The 17,184-nt window shown below is 42.6% G+C and overlaps 1 protein-coding gene across 1 annotated transcript in view; it reads right to left on the reverse strand.

The window, feature by feature from the left end:
• Nucleotides 1–282: 282 nt before the first annotated feature.
• LOC112253505 (cadherin-23) overlaps nt 283–17,184 on the reverse strand; it is a 331,981-nt gene continuing 315,079 nt past the window's right edge. The window contains exons 10-11 of the mRNA XM_042322765.1: nt 606–718; nt 283–348 (exon numbers count right to left, since the gene is read on the reverse strand). Of these exons, the coding sequence (XP_042178699.1) occupies nt 283–348; nt 606–718 (179 nt within the window). The remainder of the gene's footprint in view (nt 349–605; nt 719–17,184) is intronic.

Raw genomic sequence — 17,184 nt, forward strand, 5'->3', positions numbered from 1 at the left:
CCATTTGGTGAGGAGAGGAGGAGGGGAAGCATAGAAGTGTAAGTATGGAGATGAAGAGGCCATTGGTGAGAAGGAAAGACTCCCACTATGACAGAATGCACCAAATTGAGAGAGAAAGAGAGGGAGAGTGAGAGAGACTTCTCACGGCTCAGTGAAGGGATATTCGGAATCTACATCTGGCTCAGAAAGACAAAGATGAAGAGGGAGAGAGAAGGAGCAAGTAATCTCCAAAGCATTGGCCCTGGCAGGACTCCATCAACATTAAGAACATCTTCCATTCCTTTATCCTCCCAGGTTGTTCCCAAGGAAGTCTAACCGTTCTCTAAATATGAGGATCTCAGCAGGACCCTGTCATAATAAGCCTTAGGGCGGAGTGTGGAAATGCACACCTGGAAGATTATACCTCACATCCCAATGCCTTGAATTAAGTACTGATGATGTATTCTATACTGTACCAGCATACATGATATCTTAATTCAAAATGTGCGTACTGTATGTGACTGGGAAGGTTTACATCTAAAGAAAATGTAGAGTGGTGGTGTAGCTATATGTTCAGTTTAGGTCTCTCTCTCATCAGTCCCAGGCCTAAACACAAACAGACAGACCTTGACGGTGAAAGTGAATCCGGGTGAGTAGAGGGGGTTCTCTCTGTCCAGCTGTCCATTTACCGTCAGAGAGCCACTGATGTAGTCCAGAGCAAAGATGCTGTTGGTATTGCCTGGAGGGATGAGAGAATAGGGGGAGAGGGAAAGGATGGAAGAGAGGGGGGGTATTAGAGGTTGAGAGAGGGGGGGAGAGAAAGAGAGAGAGAGAGAGAGAGAGAGTAGAGAGACATGAGGGAAGAGATGAGAGAGAGAGGAAAGGGAGAGAGATTCAGTGATCCTCATCTCTCGGACTAAGGTCTGTAGCGGTCATGAGATTTTGTCAGCCAGTGATTGTCATTGAAATAACTGCTGGTCTCATGGTAATTGACTATTAATTAACATCAACACATTCAGCATCTCCGTCTTCTACGCATAGCCTACACGCCACTGATGCGGACCTTTGGAACATCTACATATTAAAACGTTTAAAAATCCATTTAATATAGCTTACACATGTCAAACTCAATTCTAGACCTCGAAGCTAGATCTGCAGAATTTTTTTAATTGTTCCCCTCTAGTAAGGGACGGATCTAGACCTGTGACACCAGGTGTGTGCAATTAATGATCAGGTAGAACATAAAACCAGCAGGCTCCGGACTTCGGAAAGAGCTGAGTACCTTAGGCCTACACCGTCACAATAAACCCATGATTTATTTCAGACAAGTCTAAAGAAACCTTATGATTATGAATAAAATGTAGCCTACATCAGAAAATAAGAATAGCATATTTTGAGTCTTCCTTACGTTAGGCCCTGATCTGGCTATGCCATTTGGCTGTGGGCTACATTAGTTAATTCAGCAGGCAAGATTTGCTTATAGTTCCAATGACATTATTGAATAGTAAGAACAATTATATTGAACATAGCTGAGTAAAACAGAAAGGATATTTTCCCCCAAACTATTTGAGGGAGTACGCATATGTGTTTACCAAAGAAACAGGTCCTCCTATATGCTTAATTTAGAGTTATTTATGCAACTTTAGTTGTGATACAAACGTTAGGCTATATGTTTACATTTATAATACATTCTAAGGAGGCACAATGCAAAAAAAAAATTATTTGAAAAAGTTGCATGCTCTGTTTCTAGCGCAGGCCACACATTTCATCAGTCTCTCATTCACAATTTGACAAGCACTTGTGTCACACCCTAATCTATTTCACCTTTCTTTGTCCTTCTCTCCACCCCCCTCCATGTATCGCCCACCTTCCCCATTATCCCCAGTGTATATTTATACCTGTGTTCTCTGTTTGTCTGTTGCCAGTTCATTTTGTTCGTCAAGCCACCAGCATTTTTCTCCTTCCTGTCTGTCTCTAGTTTTTACTTGTTTTTTTTCATTCTGCCTGCCCTAACCCTGAGCCTGCCTGCCGCTCTGTGCCTTGTCACATCACACTGGATTATTGACATCTGCCTGCCCTGACCCTGAGACTGCCTGCCGTTTCTGTATTTTTTGGACTCGATCTGGATTCCAGACTTCTGCCTGTCCTTCACCTGTTGTTCTAGTAAAACACTTTTGTTACTTCAACATTGTCTGCATCTGGGTCTTCCCTAAAACGTGATCATACGAACTGACCATGACTGACCCAGTAGATTCGGACAAGCTCCGCAACGCCATCTCCTCACAAGGAGCAACCATTGAAAGGCACGAGGAGTTGCTTCATGGCCTCGTGGAAGGGTTCCAGACCATGGCCGAATGCCATGACAGAGCGTTGAACACATTGCTGGACCAATTCCATGGGTTGCCTCCCACGACGGTAACCTCACAGCCCCTCAGTAACCTGGATGTTAGCAAGGCTGCCTCGCTAGCAACCCTGGTTTCCTGGGAACCCTGCTTACCTCCCCCTGAACGCTTCAATGGAGATTTGGGCACCATTCAGTGTTTCTCGCTCTGAGTTCCCTCATCATCAAGCTGCAGCCCTCCTCCTTCGCCTCAGACCGCTATGAGATAGTGTACCGCATCATGATAATGTCCGGGAGGGCTCTCGCCTAGGCTACGGAAGTATGGGGACAACCGTATGTTTCAGTCTGGAGGAGTTTGTGGTGGAGGTAAAGTTATCGATGCTCCATTGTCCTGGAGAGAGGCTGCCCGGAAGTTACTCCAGCTTCGGCGAGACTCCCGCAGTGTGGCAGACTATGTGGTGGATTTTCGCACATTGGCAGCTGACAGTGACTGGAACCCGGAAGCGCTGTTCGACATGTTCCTGAGTTTCAGGGGAAGTAAAGAATGAGCTTACAACCCGGGAACCACCGACGGATCTCGACTCGCTAATTGCCTTGACCATTCGGATTGATGGGCGACTACAGGAACGAAGGAAGGAGATGAGATTCGATTTCACTCGCCCGCCCAAGGATTCCAACTTGCCTCTGAGGCATCCCGGAAGTCCTTGACGGCTCCGTTACTGAGAGAACCCAAGGCTACACGAGTTTCCCCGAAGTCTGACGATTCACCTAGTTGCAAATGCATCTAGGCAGAGCTAGGCTGTCTCCAACCAAACAGCTATACAGGCTTCACACTAAGAGTTGCCTGTATTTCATCTCTACCTGTCCAAAAAATACCAGGCTCACTGGTAGGAGCGAGTACTCTGATCAGCCATATGGAGAACTTTTCCTATCCCCTTACTCGCACCCCTTTTCATGCTATTTTTCTCTGGGAACCAATCGGAATCTCTCCGGGTAATCATCGTTGCTGGGGCCGATGAGAGCTTTATGGACGCTACCCTGGCGTCTGAGCTTGGCATTGCCACTCAGCCCCTCTCCATTCCCATGGACGTTAGAGTGCTGGACGGGCGTTCTATAGGCCGGGTCACCCACAATACCACCCCCATCAACCTACGTGTGTCAGAGAACAACAGCGAGACGATCCAATTCCTGCTCATTAAGTCTCTTCAGGTTCCCATGGTATTGGGATTCTCTTGTCTCCAGTGTCACAATCCACTTGTTGACTGGTCTGCTGGTGCCATCATAGGCTGGAGCCCGTTCTGCACACGCTCATTGCCTGGGGGCTCGGAATTTGCCCCGGACTCGTTTTCTTATTAATTAGTTGTTCTTTAACTTCTTGCGTCGAGCAATCCCGTATCCGGGAGCGTAATCATAGCCTCAAGCTCATTACCATAACGCAACGTTAACTATTCATGAAAATCGCAAATGAAATGAAATAAATATATTGGCTCACAATCTTAGCCTTTTGTTAACAACACTGTCATCTCAGATTTTCAAAATATGCTTTTCAACCGTAGCTACACAAGCATTTGTGTAAGAGTATTGATAGCTAGCATAGCATTAAGCCTAGCATTCAGCAGGCAACATTTTCACAAAAACAAGAAAAGCATTCAAATAAAATAATTTACCTTTGAAGAACTTAGCAGATTTAGCAGGCAGTTTACAAACAATAGTACGCAAGTATAAACACCACGGGACCACACAGCTGTCATACCGCTTAGGAAGGAGACCTAGAGAACGTACTTATGTGTGAAAAGTGCAAATCAATCCCAGAACAACTTCAAAGGACCTTGTGAAGATGCTGGAGGAATCAGGTAGAAAAGTATCGGCCTTTAAGGCCGCTCAGCAAGGAAGGAGCCACTGCTCAAAAACTGCCATAAAAAAAGCCAGACTATGGTTTGCAAAATGCACATGGGAACAAAGATTTAGAGAAATGTCCTCTGGTCTGGTGAAACAAAAATAGAACTGTTTGGCCATAATGACCATCATTATGTTTGGCGGCAAAAGGGGGAGGATTGCAAGCCAAAGAACACCATCCCAACTGTGAAGCATGGGGTTGTCAGCATCATGTGTGGGGGTGCTTTGTTGCAGGAGGGACTGGTGCACTTCACAAAATAGATGGCATCATGAGACTGGAAAATTATGTGGATATATTGAGGCAACATCTCAAGACATCAGTCTAGGAAGTTAAAGCTTGGTTGCAAATGGGTCTTCCAAATGGGCAATGACACCAAGCATACTTGGGGCAAAATGGCTTCAGGGCAACAAAGTCAAGGTATTGGAGTGGCCATCACAAAGCCCTGACCTCAATCCTATAGAATATGTTTTGGCAGAACTGAAAAAGCATGTGTGAGCAAGGAGGCCTACAAACCTTACTCAGTTACACCAGCTCTGTCAGGAGAAATGGGCCAAAATTCACCCAACTTATTATGGGAAGCTTGTGGAAGGCTACCTGAAACGTTTGACCCAAGTTAAACAATTTAAAGTCAACGCTACCAAATTCTAATTGAGTTTATGTAAACTTCAGACCCACTAGGAATGTGATAAAATAAATAAAATCTGAAATAAATCATTCTCTCTACTAGTATTCTGGCATTTCACATTCTTAAAATAAAGTGGTGGTCCTAACTGACCTAAGACAGGGAATTGCAAAAAACTGAGTTTAAATGTATTTGCCTAAGGTGTATGTAAACTTCTGACTTCAACTGATGCTGTATATCTAATTTTGACATATTACAACAAATGAAGAGATAAATAATATTTGTCCATCGTTTGCTGCTATGCTTTCAGATGTGCGTAAAATGCTGCGAACCTAATCAAAAAAGTATTTAACTCCAAATAACAAAAACATAAGTAGAGGTTTGTTGCAACATTTCAACTTCAAAGATGTTTCAAAAAAAATTGCACTGCATGGATCAATGGTGTGGTTGAATACAGCATTGCTGTCTGGTAAACTCAAAATGTATTGTAGCTGAGTAGCTAGTCTAGGCTACTGCTCAAATGTTGTTGTAATAGGTCTACATGTTTCTCCTTTGCATGATGTTCAAAAAGGCTCTGTTGACTGTTGACTAATTTATGATCGCTTGTGTCCTATCCAGCCTGCAGGCCTTGTGTTTGCGCTAGTCCATTAGCAACGTTACAACTGACTTGTGATCATTGCCCTTGCTAGTTTGATTGTATTGACTTTCCAGCCTTAGTTGCAGTCGTAAAGGTGAGAGGTTAGCATGTCTTGGGGGTATAACATTTGTGAATCATCTGCACAACTGGACAGTTTTTTGGGGTTTTGGGAACATATCTTTGCTGATGTCCCCACAATGTTCCCACCAGACTATTCCCAAAACCTAATTAAACATTTAAAGAACAGACAAATGTTTTCATGGAACATTCTTGCAACATCAGGCAGATGTTTTATACAAACATTGTATCATCATCAGCACGACTGGACAGTATTTGTGTTATGAGAACATTTGCCGCAGCCTGTTCTGGTAACTTTCACAGAGTCAATTTTGGTTTGCTGGGAAAACATTACTGGTACATTGTATTATTACATTACTTTGGAAACCTAATGAGAACTTTTGGGGAATGTTCTGTGGTGGTTATTACAGATATTTCTGCACAACATTTTTGTGAATGTTAGGAGAACATTTCAAAGATATTTCATTAAAAAATGTTTTTGAAAATGTTATTATCCTAAATGTTATCCTAATATCAGGTAAAACCCAAACTACAACATTAGGGAAATCTAATATTCTAGGAATGTTCCCGGTTTGCTGGGGAGAAGAGGCAGTCTGCGAGAAAGAGGAGGAGGAGGTATGCCCTGTGGGTAATTAAGCTCGATTGAGGGCAAGAGGTGGAGAGAGAAGCGGGAGAGGAGGGAGAGAGGGACTGGGACTGCTAGAGTCGATAGTCAGTCACCCTACTCAAAATGAAGTCACAGCAGAGAACGAGCGTGTGTGCTGGGGGTGGGGGAGTAAACAGAGATTAGTGGTGGGCACCAATATCGATATTTCAGGGTAGGGGTTGGGGTTAGCAAGTGGCCATCTCTCTTGGTGGAAGGCAGATTAGCTGGGTGTGCAGCACCGTGTAGAGAGGGTTTTGACTTTGACTGCCTCAGGTTTCGCAGATGCCTTTCTCCGCAGCTCCGCAGCCTGCAAAGGTTGGCCAAAGAGACAGATTGAAATTATACAGATTGCCTCCTGGGTCTCATTAAGAAAAATATATTTATATTCTAATTGCTGTTGTGACAAAAAGAGTGCTCCTCTTCTCCCATTCGCAATGACATTGAGATTGGACCTCTGGAGGGGGAAGAGGCAGTGTCACATGTAGGCAGGCAGGCAGGCACATGCACATACACACACACACACACAGGCAGACACACACACACACACACACACACACACACACACACACACACACACACACACACACACACACACACACTCACACACACACACACACACACACACTCACACACACACACACACACACACACACACACACACACACACACACACACACACACACACACACACACACACACACACACACACACACACACACACTTGCAGACAGGCACGTATGCAGGCGGGCAGGCAGGCACTCATACATACACACAGAATGCTGCTCTTTCACAAGCGCACAGACACACAGACTCACATACACACACACACACGCACAGAATGCTGCTAATTCACAAGCGCACAAACAGACACAGACACACACATCCCGCTAAAAACATGTTTACACACACCTGATTTATTCCAACTCCCAATTACACACTTACTTTCTATTTGCATGTGGAATGGAAAGTGTGTGTGTGTGTGTGTATATCAATGTGTGTCAGAGTGTGTGGGCTGTGGAGCAAAGTGACAGGGGTTGATACTATGAAGCTCTCACATTACCAACTGTAGTGGACTGGAAAATAAGAAATGCATTGTTTCTCAAGAAGCATGCTACACACACACACACACACACACACACACACACACACACACACACACACACACACACACACACACACACACAACACACACAAACATACACATTTGTTTTACTATTCTTGTGGGGACTAAACAATTGATTCCCATTCAAAATCCGATTTACTGAACCCCATACCCTGAATCTTAATTTAGGGTTCGGTGGGGGCCCAATTAGGTGAGCCAGAGGGGCCACCAACACAAAGAAGTTCAAGAAGAAATTATGTATTTATTTGCCCTGTCTTGTTTTTTCTGTAGTTTTTAAAATTATATTTATTTCATTTCTTATATTAAGTATTTTAAAGTAGCACTTAGTTTTTCAGTCCTTAATCGCTTTATCCCCTGGTGTGATTTTTCAATATTTACTATATTATTTACTTATTCAATTATTTATCTATTCATTTATTGATCCAGCTTGCATTCTTTATTGCTGTTATTTGTTCTACTTGTTTACACTCACCACTTAATCAACCCTCGTCTTCCTCTCTTTGAACTGTCGCAGGTGACCCCTCTGAGCTCTCGGCCTCCATTGATGCCTCAGGCAAACAACCGCCCCATGTTCCCCCACCCTCTCCATACCAGACTGACTTTCCATATACATATGCAGACCGAGCAGGAAGTTGTCTGCAATTTCCTTGTTTTACTATCCTTGTGAGAACTTCTGGTCTCCACAAGGATGGTAAAACCAAACACACACGCGCTGGTGCGTACATTTCCCGTTTTCACATGCAAATAGGAAAGTTAGTGTGTGATTACTTGTAGTGGAATTGTTGGAATACAACAGTGATCTTGTTGCCGATTACCAATACTACAGCCGTGGCTGGGTCTCATGTTAAATCACTATTTGACTAGAACTTACATAGGAGTTAATAGGTAGGATTGCGATACTGTAACATATCCATATAGTAGGCTATGTTACTGTTACATATAGTAAGCAAGTCTCATTGACTTGATATGTGCTGTAGACCAGCAAGGCAGCATTCACTGCTGAGAGAAGAGCTATTGAAATTCTCAACGTCTGTTTGCTAAGAGCAACATCTGTTTGCTAAGAGTGCATTGAATCACAAAAGTGGAGAACATACTGTACACGTGTAATTATTTTGGGGGGGATTGTGCTTTGAGAACTGGAAACAGACATATCTGGTGAGTTCAATCAAGTGTGTGGCAAGGTGATGACAATAACACTATTTTGCGTCCCAAATTACACCCTATTCCCTATTTAGTGCACCACTTTGTCACACACAAAAAGTTGAGCACTATGGTATCTTGTTTGATTCAGGGCGTAGCCAATGACTCTCACAGCAGTGAGGACAGCATGCAGCGAGAGTTCTCACATTTTAATTACTATGACTAAGCCAAGGAGAGATGTTTTCCCAATGTTTTAACAAGGTTCTGACAAGGGCTGTGGCGGTCAAGCAAATAACTGTCTGTCTCACGGTAAGTGACCGTTAATTAACATAAATACATTTAGTATCTCCTGGCTTCCAAACATAGCCTACGAGCCATTGATGCAGACCTTTGGAGCATCTACATTTAAAAAGTCTACTAGATTCAGGTAATATAGTCTACACCTTCACAATAAATCCATTATTTATGATATGAAGAAAATGTAATATATTTCATAAGAACAGAATAGCATAATCTTGAGTTGTCCTTATGTGAGGTCCTGATCTGGCTATGCAAATTGGATTTGGACTACACTAGTTCATTTAGCAGAAAATATTTGCTTAGAATTCTGTGGCATTATCTGGTCTTTCTCACAGGCTACAAGTGAAGACAGACACATCGGGGACGCAACTGCGCACGTCCTTATCTAAGTGCATATGGAAGATATTGGAAGAATTGTCCACATTTACTTTTCGTCAGCCAACAAGATGAGTAGGCCTAAAAACCAGCAAAAACATTAGCCGACATATATGTCAATCTACTCTCCCCGTAAGTACAAAAGTCAACCTGTTCTATTCTGTGCAAGAAATACATATTCCAAACATTTGTGGGATGCGATAGATCCTAAATGAATACAACCACTAGCATCAAAAAAACTTTTTACGCAATGTGGCTGACGCAACAGATCAGAACGTTTAGCTTAACTAGACTATTAGGCTATTCTTCACATTATAAGCGCAGCAATGAGCACATGACAGTAGGCTATTAGCACAAATTTTCCATTAGCAGGAAAACATCATTATCAAAAATGACTGCAAATGCGATTATGCATGTTATGCCTTTATTATAAAGGTGCATTTTTATGGTGAAAATGATCTTCCCCAAACTTGAAACTGCTTGTGTATGCCAGTTACACCCCTTGTAAAGTGGATTAATGTGCATAATTTTAAGAAGATATTTGGCCGCTTTAGGTGATACAAACCTTATCAAAACATATAGACCTATGGGCTAGGCAACTATGATGAGTCTGTATCTTTAAAATGTATTTTAGAAAGTTAGTGGAAAAAAATAGCGAGAGAAATAAATAATCAAGATGAACCAGTAATAACAATGTGGATAAGGAAGGAGATAAGTGGAGAGCAGCGTCCCAAGTGGCACCCTAAATTCCTTATATAGGGCACTACTTTTGACCAGGGAAGAGGGGGCCATTTGGGATGTACACTGGTAGTGTGTTAACAACAAAAGTTACAGTCACATCTGTCTGTTCGCTAGCCACTCTACAGAAGATTACTCAACTGGAATGTTTTCCCTTTCCTCCCTACCTTGATCCATTTTGCTGACCCCTTTCATGAAATCTTGAGAAAGTATTTTTTTTAAGCTATCGTGGAACAGTATCTCAAACCTAATTTCTCTGTTCTACATTTCAACTTCTATTTCCTATTTCCGTCTTTGATTCTTATAGTCAATTTAACTTTCTCTGAGTGTAGGATTCCAGCTTTGAAAGGAGCATGTTGTTGTGGATTGTAAGACTTTGAACCAACATATGTCTGGATTTCAAACAGATTTCTCCTTTTTTTTTCTTTTTTTTTTACCTTTATTTTACTAGGCAAGTCAGTTAAGAACAAATTCTTATTTTCAATGACGGCCTAGGAACAGTGGGTTAACTGCCTGTTCAGGGGCAGAACGACAGATTTGTACCTTGTCAGCTCGGGGATTCGAACTTGCAAACTTTCGGTTACTAGTCCAACACTCTAACCACTAGGCTACCCTGCCACCCCTTTGATTTTCAAGCTGCTGCTGAATTAAATAAAAGATTAATAAGTAACACACACTCACAGTATTGATAGGCATCTGCATTGATGATAGTGTGTGCATTGGTGACAGTCCCAAGACATTATGTCCCAGTATTTATTATGTAGTGTGTATATGACCTTCTAACAGACAGACTAACTGATAAGTATGGGTCCTCTATTACTGTTACATAATATGTATAATATCTGTATAGCTACTATATTATATAGAGATGTTTATTATTTATTATTTTATTCATAGTTGAATGGAATCATAACATGGTTTAGATGTATCTGTGTACCAAATGGCACTCTATGGGCCCTAGCTAAAAGAAGTGCACTAAATAGGAAATTGGGTGTCTTTTGGGATGGACCCCCAGTGTACTACACATCCTCTCCTCAGAGAGATTACAGGAAGCACCCAGTCTGAGCGCTGTTAGCCCCAAAGTGGCTAACTGAAAAACAGAAATCCCCCGGGCAGACTTCAGAGCTCCCTATAAAATAAGCAGGTATTAGCCTTAGCCAATGTTACAGCTTGTAGCTGATACAGAGTTACATACCCAAGCCTGAAGAAAAGGGAATCAGAGTATCTAGCCACACTGAGGGATAGAGATATGTGTGGAGATGAGAGGAGGATGGTAGGAAATAATCGCCTTTTCTTGCTTATCTGTGCGTCCAGGCGGGAAATGTTGTGGCTGTACCTGGCTGACCTGTGTGCTGGGGCAGTTGTACAAGTTGTACTGCTGACAAGGCCAGCAGCCCCCCCCCCCCAATCTACCATTGTCTGTCTCCTACAAACATGCACACAAACACACACACACACAAAAACACACACGCACACACACTCATGCACACACACGCATCCACACACTCTGAGGGGGGACAGGCTGGCTGTTTGGGCGGCAGGCCAAATGGAAGGAGGTGAAAGGTTCAGTTCCACCCCTCAGTCTCCGGTCACTAGGTCACACACCTGCTTGCCTTTGGCTAAAGATGCTATATGCAAAGACACATTTGCGTTTTATCAGCCTCTAGCCTCGGACAAACTTATTCATACAGTAAAAGAAAATGGGAGTCTTGTGTTATAAATTGCATTTTAAAATCATAATGCATACTCAAACCCTTAACTCCTACTACTCTAGTTGGAATGTTGAGAGAGACGCTTAAGATGTGGATTAGTTCTGTCAGTGTGTGTGCACGAGAGAGATATAGTAAGAGACAGGTTGAGTTTTTGCCTGTGGTGCTCAATACTGTACATACAAGCACAGCTGAACATTTGCCCATATCTTTTCATGGCTCCATAAGATTACTCCACCTACAGCCACAGAAGTTGAGACAGCTGAGTGTGTGGGGCTGGCTGCATGGGCCTCATCTGGTCATTCAGACTAGCAAGACTGGCAGTCCCAGAGGTCATCACTGTGATGTACTGTGCATCCCCTGACCAAGCCTGTTTGATCATGGATGTATGTCTGTGTGTCTGTCATGCATGTCTGTCTGTCTTTCTGGGTATGGGACATAGGCTTTGAGGGACAAGAGGGGCCAGGGGGGACTGATTCCAGGACTAGGGGCTGGGGTAATGTGTGCTGCACTTTGCATAAGAATCAGGGGAAAGTTCTGGCACCTAAATATAAACAGTATCAAACTAAATCACGGTGTATTGGTAGTGTACACAGATTTGCAGATGTTATCGCAGGTGCAGCAAAATGCATGTGTTTCTAGCTCCAACAGTACAGTAATATCAAGCAATACAATAATAAAAAACAATACACACAATGTGTTGATCCAGCTTCAAATTTCCTGATATTTACTAGAAATAAGTCTATCATATAATGTTAAGCAATTTAACAACCTGTTTATCCAATTCCAAGAGATGCTTATTTTCTACCTTTCATTTGAATGTTCACAGTCTTCCTAAAAATCATGACCACCTTGTTCATTATCTGTCTACTCTCAGTCATGAATTTTCCACTGTTGCCCGTTCAGAAACATGGCTGACCGAAGAGACAACCATGCTTTATGACATGTCTCCTTATAATGCTGTTCACCACTGTAGAACATTAAGAGTGGGAGGAGTGTCCATTTTTGTTCATAAACATTTTAAATTCTTTGTAATAAAGGACCTCGCACTTACATCAGATAACCTTGATAATAATCTCTTTTCAAATAAGTTCCCACCTGTTCATTTTTTGGTAGTAAAAAAGTGGTAAGTGAGGAGTACACCACGTCAGTCACTGGCTTTATCAATAGGTGCATCAAGGGGGTCATCCCCACAGTGACTGTACGTACATACCCAAACCTGAAGCCATGGATTAAATTCGCACTGAGCTAAAGGGTAGAGCTGTCACTTTCAAGGAGTGGGACTCTAACCTGGAAGCCTATAAGAAATCCCGCTATGCCCTCCGACGAACCATCAAACAGGCAAAGCTTCAATACAGGACTAAGATCAAATCGTACTACACCGGCTCCGACTCTCGTCGAATGTGGCAGGGTTTGCGAAACATTACAGACTTGGTTGTTGTCCTTGCACCACATGGTCAGGTCTCTGACCTCCTCCCTATAGGCTTTGTCATCGTTGTCAGTGATCAGGCCTACCACTGTTGTGTTTTTATGGCGGTTTTGTAGCAGTGGCTTCTTTCTTGCTGAGCGGCCTTTCAGGTTATGTCGATATAGATACTTTTGTACCTGTTTCCTCCAGCATCTTCACAAGGTCCTTTGCTGTAGTTCTGGGATTTGCACATTTCACATCAAAGTAGGTTCATCTCTAGGAGACAGAATGCCTCTCCTTCCTGAGCAGTATGATCCCATGGTGGTCCCATGGTGTTTATACTTGCGTACTATTGTTTGTACAGATGAACGTGGTACCTTCAGGCATTTGGATATTGATCCCAAGGATGAACAAGACTTGTGGAGGTCTACAATTTTTTTCTTGGTCTTGGCTGATTTCCCCATGATTTCAAGCAAAGAGGCAGTTTAACACAACGAGCACGTTAGATCGGATCAATTCTGTATAGTCGGTGGCCATCGTTGGTCACTACCTTTTACCCTGTCTAGGACTAATAAAAATACACATATATTCACTCTGGGCACGCTATTCATCCAAAAGTGAAAATGCTGCCCCATATCCCAAAAAGGTTGTGTTGCATTATGAGGAAAACAATTGTTGACTGCGTGAACTTTACAGAAACTATTTGATCGAAGGTCATGCATGGAGAATAAGAGCACCTCCTCCCAGCTGCCCACTGCTCTTAGGCTAGGAAACACTGTCACCACTGATAAATCCACTATAATTGAGAATTTCAATAATCATTTCTCTACGGCTGGCCATGCTTTCCGCCTGGCTACCCGTACCCCGGTCAACTGCCCGGCACCCTCCACAGCAACCCGCCAAAGCCCCTACCTTTTCTCCATCAACCAAATCCAGATAGCTGATGTTCTGAAAGAGCTGCAAAATCTGGAACTCTACAAATCAGCCGGTCTAGACAATCTGGACCCTCTCTTTCTAAAATTATCTGCAACACCTATTACTAGCCTTTTCAACCTCTCTTTCGTATCGTCTGAGATTCCCAAAGATTGGAAAGCTGCCGCGGTCATCCCCCTCTTCAAGGGGGAGACACTCTAGACCCAAACTGCTACAGACCTATATCTATCCTACCCTGTCTTTCTAAGGTCTTTGAAAGCCAAGTCAACAAACAGATTACCGACCATTTTGAATCACACCGTACCTTCTCCGCTATGCAATCTGGTTTCAGAGCTGGTCATGGGTGCACCTCAGCCATGGTCAAGGCTTTAAACGACACCATAACCGCCATCGATAAGAGACATTACAGTGCAGCCGTATACATCGACCTGTTGACCTGGCCAAGGCTTTCAACTCTGTGAATCACCACATTCTTATTGGCAGACTCAACAGCCTTGGTTTCTCAAATGATTGCCTCGCCCGGTTTACCAACTACTTCTATGATAGAGTTCAGTGTGTCAAATTGGAGGGCCTATTGTCCGGACCTCTGGCAGTCTCTATGGGGGTGCCATAGGGTTCAATCCTCAGGCGGACTCTCTTCTCTGTATACATCAATGATGTTGCTCTCGCTGCTGGTGATTCTCTGATACACCTCTATGCAGACGACACCATTCTGTATACTTCTTGCCCCTCTTTGGACACTGTGTTAACTAACCTCCAATACAACTCTCCTTCCCTGGCCTCCAACTGCTCTTAAACGCAAGTAAAATGAAATGCATGCTATTCATCCGATCACCGCCTGCACCTGCTCGCCTGTCCAGCATCACTACTCTGGATGGCTGTGACTTAGAATACGTGGACAACTACAAATACCTAGGTGTCTGGTTAGACTGTAAACTCTCATTCCAGACTCACATTAAGCATCTCCAATCCAAAATTAAACCTGGAATTGGCTTCCTATATCGCAACAAAGCATCCTTCACTCATGCTGCCAAACATACCCTCGTAAAACTGACCATCCTACCGATCCTCGACTTCGGTGATGTCATCTCAACAAACTGGATGCTTCCAGTCTATCACAGTGCCATCCATTTTGTCACCAAAGCCCCATACACTACCCACCATTGGGACCTGTACGCTCTCGTTGGTTGGCCCTCGCTTCATACTCGCCGCCAAACCCACTGGCTACAAGTTATCTACAAGTCTCTGCTAGGAAAAGCCCCACCTTATCTCAGCTCACTGGTCACCATAGCAGCATCCACTCGTAGCACACACTCCAGCAGGTATATCTCACTGGTCACCCCCAAAGCCAATTCCTCATTTGGTCGCCTTTCCTTCCAGTTCTCTGCTGCCAATGACTGGAACGAATTGCAAAAATCTCTGAAGCTGGAGACTAATATCTCTCTCACTAGCTTTAAGCACCAGCTGTCAGAGCAGCTCACAGATCACTGCACCTGTACATAGCCCATATGTAAACAGCCCATCTATCTACCTACCTCATCCCCATACTGTATTTATGTTTTTATCTTGCTCCTTTGCACACCAGTATCTCTACTTGCACATTCCTCTTCTGCACATCTACCATTCCAGTGATTTAATTGCTATATTGTAATTACTTTGCCACCATGGCCTATTTATTGCCTTAACCTGTTTGGGGTAGGGGGCAGCATTTTCACTTTTGGATAAATAGTGTGCCCAAACTGTCCTGCCTCCTACTCTGTCCCAGATCCTAATATATGCATATTATGATTAGTATTGGATAGAAAACACTCTGAAGTTTCTAAAACTGTTTGAATCATGTCTGTGATCATTCAGATTTTCTTTTTTTTAAGTTACTGTCTTTTCAATATGTTTTCATGGGGAATCCAGAATTCTAATAGACTTTCCTGCAGTTCCTACCGCTTCCACTGGATGTCGAAATTGGTTAAGGTTTTCCCTTTGTGTAACGAAGAAGTACCATAGCTCGGAACGAACGTCACTTCATGTGTACCTTTTGATAGAGGTGCGTAAACCAGAAAAAGTAGCGTCAGTTTGTTTTGCTCCTGTATTGAACACAGATCATCCCGTCTTCAATTTGATTTATTATATACGTTTAGAAATACCTAAAGTTGAATTACAAAAGTAGTTTGAAATGTTTTGGCAAAGTTTACAGGTAACTTTGGAGATATTTTGTAGCGACGTTGCATAACGGTGTTTTTCTGGATCAAATGCGCCGAATATATTGACATTTTGGATATATATCGACGGATATATATCGATGTTTATGGGACATATAGGAAGAAAAGAATAAAATAAATAAAAGAATAATAAAAGAAGCTTGGCAAAGGTAAGGCATGATTTATATTTTATTTATGTGTTTGGTGTCACGCCTGCAGAGTTGAAAAATGCTACTCTCTCATTGTTTACTGTTGTGCTATCATCAGATAATAGCATCTTATGCTTTCGCCGAAAAGCCTTTTTGAAATCTGACATGTTGGCTGGATTCACAACGAGTGTAGCTTTAATTTGCTATCTTGCATGTGTAATTTAATGAAAGTTTGATTTTTATAGAAATGTATTTGAATTTGTCGCTCTGCATTTTCTCTGGCTATTAGCCATGTGGGACGCAAGCGTCCCGCCTACCCCAGAGAGGTTAACTCCCTTATCTTACCTCATTTGCACTCACTGTATATAGACTTTTTATTTTCTTTTGTTCTACTGTATTATTGACTTTGTTTTGTTTATTCCATGTGTAACTCTGCGTTGTTGTATGTGTCAAATTGCTATGCTTTATCCTGCCCAGGTCGCAGTTGCAAATGAGAACTAGCCTACCTGGTTAAATAAAGGTTAAATAACAAAATTAATAAAAAAGTATCCTTCAAGTCGCTGCAGTTGCTTATCACCAACTGCACCTTGCAGCCATCACCTGCATTGTGGGAGGCACTATTTGTCAACCAATCATTAGGGTGTTTTTGGTTGGCCCAAGTGAACGTGACCAAAGATGTGATTAAAACAGGAACCAACTTTGTCACGATTCTGAAGCAACAGGGGATACAAATTAAAGTGATATTTGAGACCTCTCTCTAACCAATTAATTGTACACACGTTATGTGTTTAGTTTGCGTGTGTGTGATATGGGGGTTTCGAGAAACGTATTTAGACATTTATAGAGAACTTTTAATAACAATAGCAGCAATTTTGACACTTGCATGTTGATCTGAGCCTTGCTGTTTGAAAACC

The sequence above is a fragment of the Oncorhynchus tshawytscha genome, linkage group LG06 (assembly GCF_018296145.1).
Source record: "Oncorhynchus tshawytscha isolate Ot180627B linkage group LG06, Otsh_v2.0, whole genome shotgun sequence".
Lineage (NCBI taxonomy): Eukaryota > Metazoa > Chordata > Actinopteri > Salmoniformes > Salmonidae > Oncorhynchus > Oncorhynchus tshawytscha.